General features: G+C 35.2%; 1 protein-coding gene across 1 annotated transcript in view; it reads right to left on the reverse strand.

Annotated features, from left to right (window-relative positions):
- Nucleotides 1–18,968, reverse strand: part of LOC108242109 (protein kinase C-binding protein NELL1) — a 328,852-nt gene that overhangs the window by 12,604 nt on the left and 297,280 nt on the right. The window contains exon 17 of the mRNA XM_037979812.1: nucleotides 1,538–1,731. Coding sequence (XP_037835740.1) covers nucleotides 1,538–1,731 — 194 coding nt within the window. The remainder of the gene's footprint in view (nucleotides 1–1,537; nucleotides 1,732–18,968) is intronic.

Below are 18,968 nucleotides of genomic sequence, written 5' to 3' on the forward strand. Positions count from 1 at the left end.
CTCTCTCTCTCTCTCTCTCTCTCTCTCTCTCTCTCTCTCTCTCTCTCATCTCCCAGGTCCTGTGTCAGGTCTTTGCTGAATTTCTTCCTGCTTCTTAAAGACACGGCTTTCAGGTAACATTCATCTGCTGTAGGGTTTCTTTTTCATTTTTTTCTTTTTTTTTTTATCCCTGACACTTCTTTTCCTGTCCCATATTAGCCTCTTTTATTTCCTTTTTTATAAGTACACACTGCCCGACGTGCTCTCGTGGTGAGGACAAGGACTGGACAAAAAGGAGTTAAAAATAGAGTCAAACAATTTTTTTTTTAATTAAAAGAAAAAAAACGAAACTCCTAAAAGCATGAAGAAAACCTTTTTAAAAGTACCTCACTACATGATCAGACCTTAATGCTGTTGTTTCTTTAAAACTACTTCTCTTTATTCTTTTAGTGACTTCCAGTATCTTGTTGGTTAAGACTTACATTATGTTAGTGGGTGAAAACCTCAGCAACGAGCTGGTAAAGCTCAGCTATCAGCTCTGAATACGGAGACACTCTGCAAACTGTACATCAGATTGGTTTTCGCTCCTCTTTCACATACTGCAACTAACACCTCAGTAGCACAATTATTAATGACACTTTTTACTAAAAGTGCTAAAAATGTAAACAACAAAAACAGAGCAAACCTCTCACCATGAGAGCTCCAATTATAGAGAGAATAACACATCATTTGTGATTAAAAAAAAAGGTTTTATACTTTAGGAAGGAGAACTGTTTTTCTTGAATTCTACTATCTCTAAACTTTTGAGCTTTAATATTGCCTGTTGCCAAAAGCAAAAGGGCAATGTTTTTGCCTGTGTCCCAATTTATGTGTGTTTTAATTTGTCTATTGTGTTAGCAAAACATCTCATGAACTCTGAGACGGATTTTATTGAATCTCTCAGAAAGTAATCACTGAATGCACGTCTACAACTGATTAACTTTTCGAGTCGATTCAAGACGTCTGTCACAGCTCAGCAAATCTAGCAAACATAAAATGGCAATAATTCAGTCTGATCTGCAGATACCGAGCTAAAATGTGGCTTTGGTAATGACTGAGAGGCGTGCCCAACATATAATTCAAGCACTAACTGATCTGTTAACTGTTAGAGTCAACTCTGTCTGTTAGCAAAATCTTTAATGAACCACTTGACAGATTTTCTTGAAACTCTGAGGAAGTAATCATTTGAAGAACTTCAACAACTGATTAACTTTTTGATGGCACAGCTTATCAACCTTAGTAAACAGAAAAATGACTATAATTCACTAGTTTTACAGATATTTAATTAAATTTCTGATTACTATAAAAGGGAATTTAAAAGGAATAAAAGCCTGCAGGTAGTGTGCTTTTCTTTTCTTTTACTAAAGATGAAATAAGTCTAAAGAAGGATTTACTTGCAAAAAGTAATGGCTTGTTTAAAGAATGTCATAGAAAGGAGCTTTCACCTGTCTTCACATTGAGCACAAGTTTTACTTACTGCAGTAAACTACCTTTGTGTGTGTGTGTGTGTTTCCTATACCTTGCAAGAGCAGATAGCACAGCGATCAAAGCTGGGTTTCCAGTCCTCTCCGTTGCGTCTGATTCCCTCTTCCTGCGGGCAGTTGCCACTACAGCCTGGGCCAGATGCGCACACACAGTCATAGCCTCCGGGCAGGTTCACACACACGCTGTCATTCCAGCAGGTGTGTGTAAGCAAGCTGCACTCATCAATGTCTGCAAGACATAAAGTAAGATTTTTGTTTTAATTTGGAGAAATCAAATGTAATTTTATTCATAACAGAGCTATCACATTCCCACGCTGGGAATGAGTCACAGTGAGGAATTTTCAGTACTGAGGTATGTATTTTTTTTTTTTTTTTAATTCTCAATCTAAAAAGCTTCAAAATGATACATAGTTTGCTGAAGTTTGATGATTTATCACCTGGCTAAAAACAAATTAGTTTTGTTCACAAAAACGTTGGTTTGAAAACTTGATTTCTAATGGTCTAACTTGACAGCATCAGGAAGTCCAGCCCTATATTTAAAAAGGGGAATCCCCAAGTTTCACAATGACACCAAACATTATACGAAGGGATTTCCGAGCACTATGGCAGCCAGCAGAGAAAATGGTAAATTTCAAAGGAAATTGTAAAGATCAGAAAAGAAAGGATTTAAAAAAAATAATATGTGTTAGAGAACATTAGATTAGCAAGATTATGGGTTATTTTAGTGACTGGGATCACTAGATGGTGTCATTATGGACACATTTTTACGCAAACCCCAATTATGGCAAAAATCTATATTTTTTTTACTGTTTTTGCACTGCAGCCTGAGCTCATTCTGACTTATTTTGCCAGCATGAGTCACATATGGCTTTTATCAGAACCACTGAAATGAAAAGTAACATATCATTGCTGTTAGGCAAAAACCTTGATTCGCCTTTATTTCATAATTTTCATGTTTTTGAATAAATATACTCTACTGGTAACCCTTCACATCTGTCTGTGTGTTTCTTTTTTTATGGCAAACTAATGAAAAGTGTAAAAAGAACTTGAGAACTTGTGACAACACATTATATTTATTTGAAAAGGGAAACATTTTTTCTCATCATTTACTGAAAAGTTGCATACTTGAAGACTAAAAGTGTCTGCCAGACAGCAATATGTTAAAAATGTTTTTAATACAAAAAAAGATTTTACAATATATATATTAAAAAGCATGTTTGTAGTGCAATATTATATAATTACTATTATTATTAAACACGTGAAATGGACCAAGACTAAATGTGTTAAATGTACTATCTGATGGAAAGGAAAGGCAGTGTAAAAATGGATAGTGTTTGTATGAACTGGTGTGAAATCTTTGAGATTAATGTTGTTAAAGATGTCTGTATTAGAAGCAACTCTGCTCTGACTAGCTGTAAGCTCATTTCCCTGGGAGAACTTTTACTCTTCTAAGTGAAAATGATCTGACCTCGATCTACTGCAGGTAGGATACTTCCTGCTCAGAACAACTCCACAGAACCCCATTTCAAAGAGAAACAAACAAAACCCCTCAAACGTCCTTTAAGTGCACCAAGACTGGAGAAGTGAGGAATATAAATAAATCTCTGTCATGTTTCTGTGTTTTCCTCAAAAGCTCACAAACAAAAAAACAAATGGAGGAGTACAAATGTAAAAATAAAACCATGAAAATACAAAAACAAATAAACAGAAAAACAGGCAAACTACAATGATTTGATTAGCATTTAAAACAACTTCTGATCTGTATGTTGTTTTAATTGGATAACCATGTCCAAAACCATTCTTTCGGGAGGAAAAATGTTACCTTTTCTGGTCTAAACTAAAAATTGATCTGCTGCATTAATCCTATCATTCAAAATGCAATGTTGTGGCATTGTTTATTTATATCATGCAGCTGTGAAATTCATCTGTCAGTGCTTTGGTGTTGGAAAAAGCACACATACACCAGCACACAGTGCATGTTTTCTATATGTACCTTTACTTTTATCACCCTGAAATATGTGTAGCTAATCACTTTTATCCCCCCCCCCCCATTTCTTCTCATTACAGTGTAGCCTAAAAGTACAAGATGTGACATTTATAATTCTTGCTATGCACAAATGAATACTTTAGCCCCAAGTTATCCAATCATTCTTTTAAATTAATAGCATCCAGTAAGTGCAGCAGTGAAAATTGAATGTTTGCCGTGTTGCGGTCAGTCAGGGAGGATCACCTGGAGTGTTAGTGGCCTCTGGTCCTGCACTGACTTGAATTTAACTCTTTGAACCATTTCACCCACATTATGGCTAAAATGTCACTTCTCTGTAAAGTGTAACACAGATGTCTGCAGACTTTTCAATCAAAAGAGCCATTTCTACCCTTTTGCCCACCACATACAATGTGTCCAGAGCTGCAAACTGTGCTAACTGTGATCATCAAATGACGACCCACGGACCACTGCCAGTTTGCTGGAAGTGGCCTTTTCCAACCAGGAGGTGGGGAGGTGACCCGTGCACTAGAACCTTGTGATAAAGATACCACAACTCATTAAGTGTTATTTAGATACTGCATATAACCCAACTGTTGTTTATTACATTGGTAAAAAGTAAGAGCATTTTTTGGTACCCAGGAAGTTCCATTAACCTTATGTGGAAAATAATTTCCCTCCAGGCAGACACTTGCTACACAACCAAACAGACTCTTGGCTTGAAAAGATTCACTTCACATATCAATTTATACAATAATATTCTGGAAACAACAGTCCTCCCATAGAAAAATTATTATCTCGCACTAGCTTACTAATAATTTATAAAATAATATGTAACAAGAGTAATGAATAACTACAGGATTCATTAATGATGGAATAAATACATTGTAAATCCCAGAGTCCACAATGCAAACCTGGCAAGATTTGAAAGTATTACAAGACTTTAGTATGCTATTGGTCTATGAATCATGCTCTTATCAAATGCCACAGTCCAGGAAAGTATGAAACCATCCACCGTCCTGGCTTAAATTATTTTTAGTGATGCACTGAAACTTGACAGAAATGTGTAGTACTCATGAACAAAAAAATAATCAAAAGCATAAAGACATAAATTCCTTTAACCAAAAACAACTGTAATCACAGGATGCAGTGGCAGTGTAAACGAACAGACCATTTTGGGCTTAATTTAATCCCTTGTCCTTCTCTGTCTGAAGGATGCGACCAGCCTCCCCTCCTAATACAAGAACAGCTTCACCTGTTTGACTGTCTTCACTACTGGTTATCCTAGTGATAATTAGTACCCCCCCACACACACCCCACCCCCAGTGCCAAGCCTGACCAAAAACAACCAGACTAATTGGTAATTATGGATGCAACATGACTTGTGTAAATAAGAATTTGAATAAATAGGTATGGTACAGGTAAAGATTTAAATATAAGTCCAAGAGTACAATACTGTAACTGCTAAACAAAAGCAAAAACCAAATTTGAGGTATTGTCAATTGTTACTCTTGTCAACTGATTATATGATTAATATTAAACTGTTTCTATTCACCTCCATCATCAATGCAAAACCTTTTTTGTACATGGTGTTCTGTATTATTGTTGTATAAAACTATACCTTGTGCTTGTGTTTCAAAAAGTTGAGAAAAAAATGTTACAGCATACCCAAGGATTATGATTATGATTATAAAAATTATATGAAAATTAAATTCCATGAGATATGATGAGGAATTATGATAACTTTCGAATTTAGTCACTTGTTATTCATTCATATATCAGACATGGAAGAACAAATTGTTTCTTGGACATAGCCAAAACAATAGGTGACCTAAAGTCAATTAGATGTTTTTATAAATTGCAATCAGTACTCCTATAATTGGTGTCGCAGCAACCAAGAATTCATTTTCTCAACTCAAAACTTTTAGAAACCAAAGTCATAAAAACTCATCATCCCAGCCATCTGTTTTTTTTTTCAGAGTCAGTGATCAAAGAAAATCCACAAATGAACAATAAAACTGAGTGTTACACTCTCCGCCATCTCATCTCTTTTGTTTTTGTTTGTTTGTTTTGTTTTTTGACAGAAAACCAGGATTTTATTAACAAAATCATTCTGGACAGTCAAGCACAAAATCTGAGTTGATGATACAATCAGGGTGTATTTAACCCTTCAAATTACATCATACAGTGCTCTCTCTCTCTTTTTATCCAACCCTTCTACACACAGAAAGATTGTTTTTCAGATTGGGTCCAAACATTGGCATGAGTTTGAACACATTTTCTCATTAGCACAGTCACACGTACACCTTCCTGGAACTCAGACAGCTCTTATAGGAACAACTTCTCGACCTTGTGTGGAAAACAATTTTCCTCCATGCAGACCCTTGCCACACAACCACACATACTTTAGCAAACTCTTGGGTTAAAAAGGTTTACTTCACATATCAATTTATATAAAACCAATCTGGGAACAACGCTGTGATATGTTTGTAAAATACCACTTTGGATTTTCTTTTCAGCAGCTTGCCTTTAAAGTATTCAAAAATGTTACTTTTTGGGTAGATTTCAGGAAAAGATCTCACTGTATGCTGGAAGTTGGAGTAATAACATGGCTAACAGGGCAACAAACTACTAGCATGATCTGATTAACATGTTCTGTTTGTTGCATTACAAGCATCTTTCACTTATTTGCAAAAAACAAAACAAAAACAACATTAAAAATTAGTCAGGAAAACAATTAAAATGGTCATTTTCTGTTGTGGATATGGATATTAAAAACATTAATTTTCATGTTATTTTTGGTCAAAGCTCCAAAGAGCCTCAGCAGAGAGACCAAAGAGCCGCATGTTGCCCTAGAGCCACAGGTTACAGACCTCTGGTTTTACCCATCCTGTTTTAAAGAAAGCCACATGGTCGCTCATCGCGCTGCTACTTGGCAAGAGATAGAGAAGTATTCAATACTGCACCACCAGACTACAGGCAAGCATTTTTCTCCAGGCTATAAGACTTTTAAATCCATCCCCCTAACTCTTCCATGGCAATAATTTTTGTTTCTAACTTCATAATTTATTCATACTTCCATAACTTTCTTTTGCACACAGCATGATGTATAATTCATTTCAGTGCATAAATATGATTAAAAGTAAACTTGAATATGGTGATGGACTGTCGATTTCAGGTTTCAGCGGCTTCAATAATCTAAGCATTGCTCATCTGTTTTTTAAGGAAAAGCAGATTCTGCATTTCCGTAAATCAATTAGGTCCTACTGAATCCTATCCCTGTATGCAGGGATTATTCTTTGCACATAGGGATCATAGCTTCACTTGCATTGGTTGGAGTCTGTTTATAATTTCTTGGTTGATTCAGCAGAAATATCAAGGTCCTGATCAGTCAGCGTTTTTCTTACTTTCCTCCCAACCGACCAAAAACAAAAACTTACCTACACGGAAAGGGTGACTGGCATTTTCATCCACTTTTCATATGCCCCTGGGTACCAAAAATGTTCTTACCTTTTACCAAGTGATGGCATTTAACTCTCTTTATCCTCACTAAATGTGAGCTGTTAAGAGAGAGAAAAAAAGACAAAAGTCCCTTTGACAGCAGCTCTGTTCTCCCCTGCCAGCAGCTGCTGCAGACAATGATCACACCCAGAAGACACTGACAGCACGCTACTGTTGTTGCATAAACAAACGCTCTAGAATTAAAAAAAAGAAAAGAAAAAAAACCAACCCCTGAAACAACTCAATAAAAGATGAGGTTCCTGTTAGTTGCCTTTCTTATGCAACCCATGCCAGCAGTTTCATTTCTTTTTAGTGGTCTTCGTTTTATTTTCACACTGTCTGTTTTCCTGCACACTTAATTCGTCTCGCCTGATTTCCATCAGGCAATCCAGAGTTTAATCTTCTGTATAGTAACCAATTTAGCGCATGTCAGGCTGAGCAAAACATTATCAAACCTGTTTCAGCTTTTGACTGTCTAAGCCGTACTTTTGTCACTTTCAGGAGTGCAAGTGCTTAATGCTGCTACAGAAAGGTAAAAGGCTGAAGGTAAACCCAATCAGCAGTGATAGGAACACACATGGCATTATGAACAACCTCTATCAGATGTTCCTGGTGCTGATGGACTCACAAAAGATTCATCACACAATTCAGCTTGATTCCTCTCACTGTTCCCTTCTTCTTTCACTGTTCCTGTTCACCGAGCTTATTCTGACTACTGTACTGGCGTTTGCTAAAGTATTCAGGTCCTGTTTCATAAGTATTGCCTTCAGATGAACCTGAAAGGACGACAATATGTTTGCCTGTATCAATGTGACCCTGTGTAAGTATATGTTAGCCAAAACACTCATAAACCACTGAACAGATTTTAATGAAACTTTCTTCAGAGTAATCACTGGATGTACACATACAACTGATTTCAAGATGACCACCACAGCTAAATGGCTATAACTTAGTCAGTTTTATAGATTTCAAGCTAAACTCTGACGTGGTAGTAGCCGAGTTTAATACACAATATGTAACATCTCACATTATCACATTAGACAAGCATAACGTTTTTCTTTTCAAGGTTTAACCCAAATGGCTACAACATCATTATTTCTCAACATAACATCTTTGTTTAAATCTCCAGTATGAAAGATGGTGTGGGATATGCGTTACTTCAAGGAATGCAAGGCCTTTTATGGTAATTGCATTTGGAACTGGATGTGTGAATATCTATGCCTGAAAACATTTGAACATTAACATACATTTTTAGGCTATTTTCTACACCAGGTTTTTCATGTATCAAATGGGAAAAATCATTTATAAATTTAATTTATTTAATATGAAGAATTTTCTTTGACAGTTAAATTTGCAAAAGGTCTGTAACTAATGCAATATGTTGTTTACTTTTGGATGCTTTTTATTTTTTGAACCCATGTCATGCAGTCAAATGACCTCCCAGTACATAGATCAACCTTGGACTGAGATGATGTCTAATTGGAGAGGTTATTGAGGACACAAAGAGTTGTATAAAGTCTGAAGAGTACATGGATAGGGCAGGTCAGATTCAGCCAAATGCAGCAAATTGATTGGGCAGCTCTTCACAGTACAAATGGACATTGACCCAGAGAGTCTGCAAAGGCTTCCCAGGGGTTTTTGAAAGTAAAGAAGCAAAATGGCTCAGTCAATTTAAAGGATCAAGCTGTATCTCACTTGCTAGAGACAAAACCAGAGTCAGCTGCAATAATGGTATTGTTGATAAAAAAAGTATTTATATTTAGCAATTTCTATAAGTTATGGACAAAAGGCAATCATTCCCTGCTGAAGATTTACATCAAAGACATAAACAAATCTTAGTTGTGATTGTGTGTTATCAATTGTTTGTACCATTTGTCTGTACTTTAGAGGAATTTTAATGAAACTCTCAAAAACTAATCTTTGGATCAACATGTAGTACTAATCACATTCAACATGACCGCCACAGCTATGAAATCTCTATGAGATTTATGAGATAGTTGTAGCTATGAGATAGTAACAACTCAGCCAATTTGACAGATATAGAGTTAAAATTTGGAATAGTAGTAGCTAAAACATTTGTCCAACACATTTTCTAAGCACTGATTGAGACTGAGTTGGATCTGTGTAAAAAAAGTTGGCAACAACTGTTGGAGTCATTTGTCAAGTTGTTAGCAAAATATCTCATGAACCACTGGGCGGATCTTAATGAAACAGTAAGAAAATAATCACTGGATGTACATCTACAACTGATTAGCATTTGGCATCACCCCAACTTAAGATGACCATCACAGCTAATCAACCTTAGTCAACACAAAAATGACTACGACTCAGCCAATTTAGCAGATAATGAACTAAATTTTATAGTAGTTTAGAATCATCCCCATTTCTTTGTACGCTAACACATCAGTAACTCCATCCCTTCTCGTCAAAAGATGACTTTAGTTTAGAAATTTGGCAGGTGAAATGCATTCCTTCAAAGAATGCTAGGCCTTTAATTACATTATATTTTAACCTCTAGTGAGAGCTGCAAATCTAAATGGTGAATGGACTGTACTTATAGCACAATTCTAAACAACCAGGCTACTCAAAGTGTTTTACAACACAGTTTTTGCTCTCATTTACCTATCCACACACATTTATACAGAACTCTATCACATCTCTATAAAGCTGATCTGAATAAATCAGTTTATAGAGTTTAATCAGTGATTTAGATCACATTTATACATTGGAAAAAATAAGGGATTCAGTGTCTTGCCTAGGGACACTTCAATATGTGAATGCATGCTGCTCGGAACTGTGCCTCCGACTCTCTCGTTGGAGAACAACTACTCTAACCACTGAGGCACAGCCGCCCCATTAAAACATTATTTCAATTCAGGTGATAGCTATACAAGTTTTTCAAGTTACCCTGTTAAGTTTACAGTAGTGCAGGTACATTTTCATTAAAATACCCCAGGAACAGTAAAGCTTTTTTTCATTTAACATTGGTAAACAAAATCAGGAAAAAAAAAAAACATGCTGTGAAATCAATTACTACGGGCAAATAATGGAAACATGTAAAAATGGAAGGTTTTAAATAACACCAAAGCAACAGAAATATGCTTTGAACTTTGGGAAATTTTTAGCACCCCTGGCCCAGTTTGTTCACTCTGTGAACAACATGCAACACATTGTGTTCTCCAGTGAGGAGTAATGAGTGGTCTTCTAGCAGCCAAAGCATAAAGCTTGGACATAAAGCTTGGAAAGTACTTGTCATACCAGCACCAACAATACACTGTGTCACTGTTAAATGTGCTCTCTAATTGGGTCCACTATCAGTTCTTCTGGAGAAGGAGAGAGAAGAAAACAGCTCAGCCGAGAATTTATTGTGCCTTGGACAGACAATTTGCATACGCTAAATGAAATCCCATCAGCTAGTCAGACATACCATACGTTTGCTAGTGAAGGATTAATGCTCTTCGTGCTACATTCGCCGCATTTAGCCACAAGCTCCTGCTCGCAGATGAAGCCCACTCTGACATGCAGGCTGTAAATGACACTAAAAGCTCTTTGGATAGACCTGCCTAGCAAAAGCAACCATATGTGAAACTAACACTCAAATGTGCTGTCACACATGAAAGCACTAAACCTATGTTAGCGCAGGACAATGCACAGGCTAGAAAAGATAAACACACAAGCCCCCCAAACTGATTCAAAAGCACTAAACCTTTCTGAAAGATGTGGGTAATTAGAAGACATCTGAAACCTCTGTGTTTGATTATTTAAATAATATTTCTTTGCTTGGTCTCAGGGCAGCCCAAATGGAAAAGCTGTGCACACAAAAAGAAAGAAAATGATGCACAAACCCTGTCTTTCAGGGAGACATTTGAAATTTATGGCACATTAGCCTCATCTTTATTCACAATCTGTTTAATTTAAGCCACCTGTCTCCCCCTGAAGCATTAGGCATGGTAAACATGGTTTTAGATGTGACAAGTGCAGCATTTAGTTGAGGCAATAAAGCAGTAGGAGATGTGTTTGCAGCGACGCAATTTTTCACTCCAACAAAATGCTGTTCTGTACAAAGTAACAAGTTGCACGTGGTGCAAAGTAATGTGTGGTGTACCATAGCATGGCCAACTCAACTCATTTTGTTGCTACTTTTTTTTTTTTTTTGGTTTAATTATCACACATGTGACACACACACATACACCTATACACACTTTATTTTTGTTTGTCCAATGTGTTGGAATTTTTTTGCATCAAATAGTGGCTAGATTTTATCCACACTCTTAGAAACTATTCACTGTATGTACATCTACAAAATATTAACTTTATGAGTCACCCGTATTCAAGATGGCGATCACAGCTAATCAAGCTATAAAAACAAATAAATAAAAATTGCTGAAAGTCATTCCCAACAATTACTTTGAGACTGCACATGTCACATAGATTTTGTGTTAAAAACCTTGCTAACAACCATTGGAGTGAACTATGTTTATCAATCAACTATCAAGAATTCCAACTATGTGTCTTTAATGAACCCCTGGACAGACTTTGTTGAAACATTTGGAAAGAAATCGTTGGATGTATACCTACAAATAATTACCTTTTGGAGTCAACCTACAGTTAATCAACCTTACTCAACATAAAAATGGCTATAACTCAGTTCAAGTCAATTACTCAATGGGAGCTACAATTTGGTGTGGTAAAAGATGAAAGTCATCTCTAGCTCATAATTTCAGCACTAGCCATAGCACAGCAAATTTGCTTAAAACATTGGCATTAAATGTTGGAGTCAACCTTGTCTGTTTGCAAAATATCTCATGAATATCCCATATCTCACTGGACACATTTTAATAAAACTCAGAAAGTAATCATTGGATGTACATCTACAACTGTTTAACTTTTGGAGTCAATCCAATTCAAGATGGCATCATAGACCAAATGATCTTAGAAGACACAAAAATTACTATAACTCAGTCCATTTTACAGAGATTTAGCTGGGATTTGATATGGTACGAGCTCAGAGTCATCGACAAAAAATATTTCAAGTCCTAACAGATCTTAAAAAAAAATCACATGAGATAGTGCATGCCCTCATTTTTTTCAAGATTCAACCATAAATATATATAACTCCATCATTTCTGAACATAAAATAATCTCAGTTTAAAACTTTGGTGGAAAAGGCACTGACTTATTTTAATTTCTTAAAGGAATGCTAGGTTTTTAATTAGATAGTGTTTTGAAAAATTTGTAACTGTGTTGTCTACCACATTGTTCTTTTGAACATAATTTTTCCACTTTTACAAACAAAGAGATATGCAAACATGTGAATGTTCCAAAACAAAACAAACGCACACACACACAAAAAAAAAACTTTCTGGACAAACATCTCATGTCCCAACAATGAGATTCTACTAATCATTTTAAAGGTGACAGACATATGAATTAATGTGCCACACAATAGGACATTTTGACAGCAGCAGAGCCTGTTGCTTCATTTGCAAAACACAACACACACACACACACACACACACAAAACACCCACTGCTTCGACAAATTACACAATTTACCTGGAAGGTCTTTTTACAGGGTCTGCACCCACTGAGACTGAATTATCCTCCAATTCGCTGTTGTTAGTTTTTGTGACAGTAAAAGAAAAAATAATTTAAAGTCATACTTTTAAAGTGGTTTGTTGATTTGCCACTTATAGCTGTGCCCAATGGTAAAAAAAATAAATAGAAAAACCAAACATTCTCAAATTATTTCAATACATATATACTGGAGACTATCATAGAAAGAAGAAGGGAAAATGTAGTTACAGTAAAAACTGGGAAGTGCAGCATGGATGAGCAGAACTGGTACTTTGTGGAGCTCATCAAAAGTGAAATTCAAATTAAGCACAACTTTGTAAGTAGTTCTAAATCTATGAACTCAGAGAGTTTTTTTTATTTTTATTTGAAACTCAACACGTAAGCAAAAACTAAAATCAAGAACTCCATTTAAAGTAAGATGTCATTTATTTGGAATATGAGTATAATTTTAATACCAGGTTGTTACTATTTTGATGTCTTCAGTGGTGCTGAAGTGCATAGCCTGCTTGGGCCTGGCTGGAGTTAATATGGTGACTAACTCCAGACTTTGTGATGCAATAATTGAAGCAGCTGTACTTTTTTGTTTGTTTGTTAGTTTGTACATTATTTTAAGTTAAATGTAAAACTTGGAAATGGTTTGGGATGTTGAATTTAAACCCAAAACGTGAGTAGTAAATGTGGGCTTGATTCTGTCCGAAAAAGACAACAACAAAACAAACAACTTTAATCTCACTGAACAAAATCCTGTCATGTATTCATATCTGTGGTTGGAGGGATGGCAAGCTGGATTGACTGAAGTAGACGAGGATGAAAATCACAAAGTGAAAATAGGCTCATTTGAATATTGAATAAACAGTGCATGTTTTTAATACAAATTTATTGCATTTTTCTTTACAAAAATTGGTTAGGATTAGGCTTTTTCATTTAAATACTGTATGACACATGGTTTTAAAAACGTCACTAAAATATGTGAAAAAGGGAAAGCCGTGACCTGAAGAAATATTTTAGCATATTTATGTGTGTTCTGTAATATTCTACATTGTTTGGTCAGAGTTACTGTGGACTAAAGTAACTATAGTAACTTTAACACATAAACATATTTTATTACATGGAATATTATAAAACCTTTCAGCACTTAACAGGTTCCACACAAACCTACTTTTTGTTTCACATTTCCACATGTTCTTGTTCCTTGTGCCATCTACTTCTCACAAACCCATTACATGTTTGTTGAAATGACTGATGCTGCTACTCTGTTTTGATCCAACTATCCTGATAGAAGAATGTTACTTTTTGTTTAGTTGACTTGGCTGATTGGGGACTTTGCAGAGGAAATGAAATCCTGTTAAACTGCTATTTGTATTCATTTCCCCAGTTGACTTAAAGCCTATTACTACAAAGTGGGAGCACAATAGGCATCAGATATACTGTCATAGCAACATGTGCATGTCTGGATCTGGAGGGATACAATAAAAGAACAAACAAATTAAAGGCCTAGCATGACTTGAAGGATTGCTATCGCTGACTGCCTTTCATGTCAGAGTTTTAGACTAAGCTTATCTCATGTTGAGAAATGATTTGCAGCGGCTTTGCTCAAACCTTTAAAACACTATTATGTGCAATTTCTACAATATTGTAAGATATCATGCACAGAGAATGTATTGGGAATGACTATCAACTACTATCACATCAAATTTTATCTCAATTATTGCAAAAACAAAACAAAACAAACAAAAAAATAACATAAGTATTTTTGTGCTAGCTAGTTTTGAGTAGCTGTGGCAGCCATTGTGAACTGATTGACTTTAAAAGTTTATCAACTGGAGATGTACATTCAATGATTATGTTCTAAAAGTTTCAATAAAATCCATCTGAGATATTTTGCTAACAGATTTGACTCCAATAGTCAATAGCAAAATTTTGCTTGTTTAGAATATGTGTTGGGCATCGGTCTCAGCTACAACCACACCAAATCTTAAAGCAAAATCAGTGAAACTGACTAATTTGTAGCCATTTTTGTGTTTTTGAAGGTTAGTTGGCTGTGGCAGCCGTCTTGAATCTGGCTGACTCCAAATGTCATTCAGTTGTAGACCTACATTCAATGATTACTTTCTGACTGTATCCTTAAAATATGTATCCAGTGGTTCATGAGTCTTTTTTTTTGCACACACATACAGAAGCAAAACATAATTGTCCATTCTTGCCTTTTATATGTGGGTGATAATATTGTGCATTTGTGGCTATACTAAAAAGTATAAAATAAAATAAAAAGTCAGTCCAAATGCTTTTACTAATCACAGTGTATAAATTACATAATGGAAGAATATAAAAAATGGAAGTCTCTGATTGCAGCAAAAAAAACTTCTTACATTCAAATAATTTCATGCAAATAAGACTGGTACAGCATTTGAAATGATTGGAATGGCATAAATTCAAGGATAACAAACAACTTAAAAACTTTTTGCACAGATATTTATGCACATGAGAACTGTAGGCAATGAAAAAAACAAAGACTGAATTATCATAAACTCAGCTGAGGTAGAAAAAGTTGATGTTTCAAAAAAAAAGGACTGTTACAAAGTGCATGCATATGTTGGTGAGTTTATTTTGGTAGTGTGTTTTCTGTTTGTTTCTTACTCATTCACAATGCCTGCATACAAGCAGTTACTCTGATTGGTACACATACGTTCAGCCACCTGCCTGCTGCATCAACCAGACACCCAACCTTCCTCCACCTTTTGCTTGTGTCTCTAAAAATACACTGACTTCAAGAGTGCGTTGTTTCACTTGTGCCAGTTCCCATCACTATTTTCTTGCCGTTTCATTTTCCATATGTGCTACCAAACTTCTCAGAACCGAGGAATACATTCAGCTAACATTAGCACCATGTTAGCAGCTGAGCGTGCTGTAACATTTCTAGTTTTGTTAAAATAAATTGAACATTAGTATGTTAACCTTTTGATGCTTTAACTTAACGCAGCTTGTGTAATTACATTTTCCTCTTCTTATGAATTGCTTTCACAATCAAGCATGCACAGCCGAATTATCCAAATATTAGAACTCACCACATCATAACCGAGCCGAGTGAGATTTGCAGAACTGCTGAATTTAAATGAGACCCCTTTTTGGAGGAATCTGCTGAGGTCACACCTCTCCCATCCAGGTAGATAAATGAGAAGAGTCTGCTGATATTGCATTTTGACTTAAAGGTTAACTGAAGGCAGAAGTGTTTCAGTCAGTCAAGCGGTGCTGTTTGCTGCATTCATTATAATTACTAAGCAGACATGCTTGGATTGTTAGAGGAATGTCTGGATATTCTGAGTGCTTGTTCTCATACAAGTAAGAAGGTCATATGTAACTTAGTGAGGCACAGGAAATGCTTCTGTTCAGGTAATGTGAGAGGCAGGAATCAGATAGAAGCTGTAATGAGGTATGAAATATTTTTGTGGCACATTAACAAGCTAATCTAAAATATATCATTTTGCACATTACAGTTGATATAAACCAGCTTTGTAGGTTGGTGTGTTGATGTGTTTATCTCAAGGTAGATCTGTGAATCTATCCCCCCTCTTTTTTTCCATTTTCCAACAACACAGGGTTATGCAATATGCCTATGCAGATGACACCCACATCTATCTAATATCAAGCAACTCAAGTCCAATCAGTTTCATTTTTATATTAAAGACTGGAAAAAATCCACCTATTTTGCCACACAACTTGCTGACTATTCATTATTGCCTTCTGTCAAAAGGTGAAAAGCGGCACTGATGGTTTTGCTTGTGTCTGTGTTTGTGCTTGTCTGTCTTTTAGCAAACTATCTCATGAGCTACTAGATGATTTGAATTCATTTCAATAATCATTGGCTGTACCTTCACAACTGATTCACATTTTGAATCAGCAAAGTGACCTTAGAAAAAAAAAATGGTAAAAACTCAGTCAAATGTACAGTTATTGAGCTATAATTAGGTGTGGTAGGAGCTAACAGTCATTCACAACTCATACAGCATTTTGAGTGCTACTTATTGCGCAAGACTTTGCTTAAAATTTTAGCATTAATTGTTGGACTCAAAACTCTTGTCTGTTAGCAAAATATCTCATGAGCACTTCATATATATTTTTAACTCCGAAGGTAATCATTGGATGAACATCAACATCTGATTAACTTTTTGTCTCAATCCAATTCAAGATGGCCACCACAGATAAATGACCTTGGCCAATGCAGGAATGGCTACAATTCAGTAGTTTTACAGATAATTAATAAAAATAGATGTCATAGTAAAGAATCATTCCCAACACATTCTGAGTGCTATTCGTCACACATTTTTGTTTAAAACTTTGACATTAAATGTTGGCGTAAACCCTATCAGGCTGTTAGGAAAATACCCCATGCACAACTGCTCAGATTTTATTGAAACTCTCAGCAATTAATCATTGGATTCACACATACAAATGATTAACAATTGGACTCAATCCAATTCAAGATAGACACCACAACTAATCAGCCTTAGCTAAGACAAAAATGGCTTCAACTTAGTTAATTTTTCAGATATTGAGTTCACGTTTGATGTGATAGTAGCTGAGAGTCATTTAGTCATGACTAAAACTGTTAAAGTATAGCTCCATCTTTTTACAGCATAGGCTGTTTTTAGTTTAAAATACTGGTGAGGAAAGGTGGAGGGTGATATGCATTCCTTCATGGATTGCCAGGCCTTCATTCTTTAAAGAACTTTAAGAAATTACATTGCCTGAAAAGATGGACTTATTTTGTTATTCAGCTTCAAGTACTTTTTATTCTTATAGATTTAGTTGTATATTTAGAGTTTAGCAACTAATTATTTTAAAAATACAAATAATAAAGTTATGTTTTTTTTTTAATTTTTTGAACTAAAATAGTTAATCTTAGCAATTTTGAATTTAAAGGTATGTTTTCCAAAATTAAAAAGTTCAGCTGTCAAATGGCAAATCTTTGTTTTATGTTCAGAATATGCTTGTTTCCTATAAAATAAAACAGCTCTTTGCAAAGAATGGTAATTATTCTTTTTTATTTTTAAGACATGCACAGAGTTTAAAGAAAACAGTGACTGGCTTTTAAGTAATTATGGAGCTCTCCATGGTGATAGGTTAGTCACACAGGAAACAGATTCTCTTCTCTGCTTTTATTTTTCAAACCACCTTTTCTAATTTCCTTAGTTCTGTTTGAGTCTACACAAAACAAATCCGTATGATAACTTAATATACAAATTATCTGCCACTCACTCTAAAACTGTCCTTTAATCCTATTTTGCCTAATTGTTTTAGTAATATTGTCTATATTTCACTTTTTTATTTCAATTTGTTGATGTAATTCTCTATAAACTACATGTAAAGCACTTTAAATTTCTCTGATGTTGGATAACTACAGTAAATTAAACTGCTACTCTTTGATGCATACAGCATAACATGGACATAAACATAATTATACATGCTCAGATATCCCTTTAAATGTATATTATTTAAATTACTTTATTCATCGAAAGCAGAGTGCATGTTAATAAACACATATTTGCTGCACAGCCGTCAATAAACATCTAAAACCAGTGATTTTTAATGAGGTATGAGAACGTCATTTGATCTGCAAGTCATTGCTTATGGGGACACGTTGCTTTTTGTAACCATAGAGACCACTAAGTAAAAAATTGCTTAAATTGAAAAGGTTTTGTTTGTTTATCTCTGTTCCTTAGCCACATGTTCTCAACCAAAACAATCAAGACACTAAATTGCAAAACACTTCCATAAAAGCCTCTTTAGTTAGTCTCTATTATGTTCAGTTTTATTCAGAAAGTAAAAAAAAAGCAAGCTTGTTTGGTGTAAAGCATACAATAGAGCACAGCACATGGTGTTAATGTTTTTCTTTTCTGTCCTTCATAAAATCAGAAAAGAGTAGTAAGTTATACCAGCAACAAAAAGAATGAATTTAATATGATTAAAGTATTGAATTACAGCCTTTAAGGACTTTTTTCCCCCACCGAGCTTTTTAAAAAACCTAGTTCTGAAAAATAGTATTATTTTTGACAATGATTTGGCTGTATGTGTGGCATCAAGTGCATCAACTGGAATACTGAGAAATTTATTCTGGTAAATGCTTGAAAACAACAATAAGAAAAAAAGATCATCTAAAATCAATGCCTTGAGAAAGGCAATTGAACATTTCTATATTTTGTCACATTACAACCACACACTTCTCTCTTAGTGGGATTTCATGTGATAGACTAGCACAACGTGGCTTGTAATTGTGAAGTGGAAGGAGAACAAAACCCAGTTTCAACATTTTTTACTAATATAAATCTGGGAAGTGTAGGACGTAAGTTTTGTTTTTAGTCTTTTTTTACTGTACTTTAGTATTAACTAAAGCCCAGTGCAACCAAT

This window comes from Kryptolebias marmoratus, linkage group LG15 (assembly GCF_001649575.2).
Source record: "Kryptolebias marmoratus isolate JLee-2015 linkage group LG15, ASM164957v2, whole genome shotgun sequence".
NCBI lineage: Eukaryota > Metazoa > Chordata > Actinopteri > Cyprinodontiformes > Rivulidae > Kryptolebias > Kryptolebias marmoratus.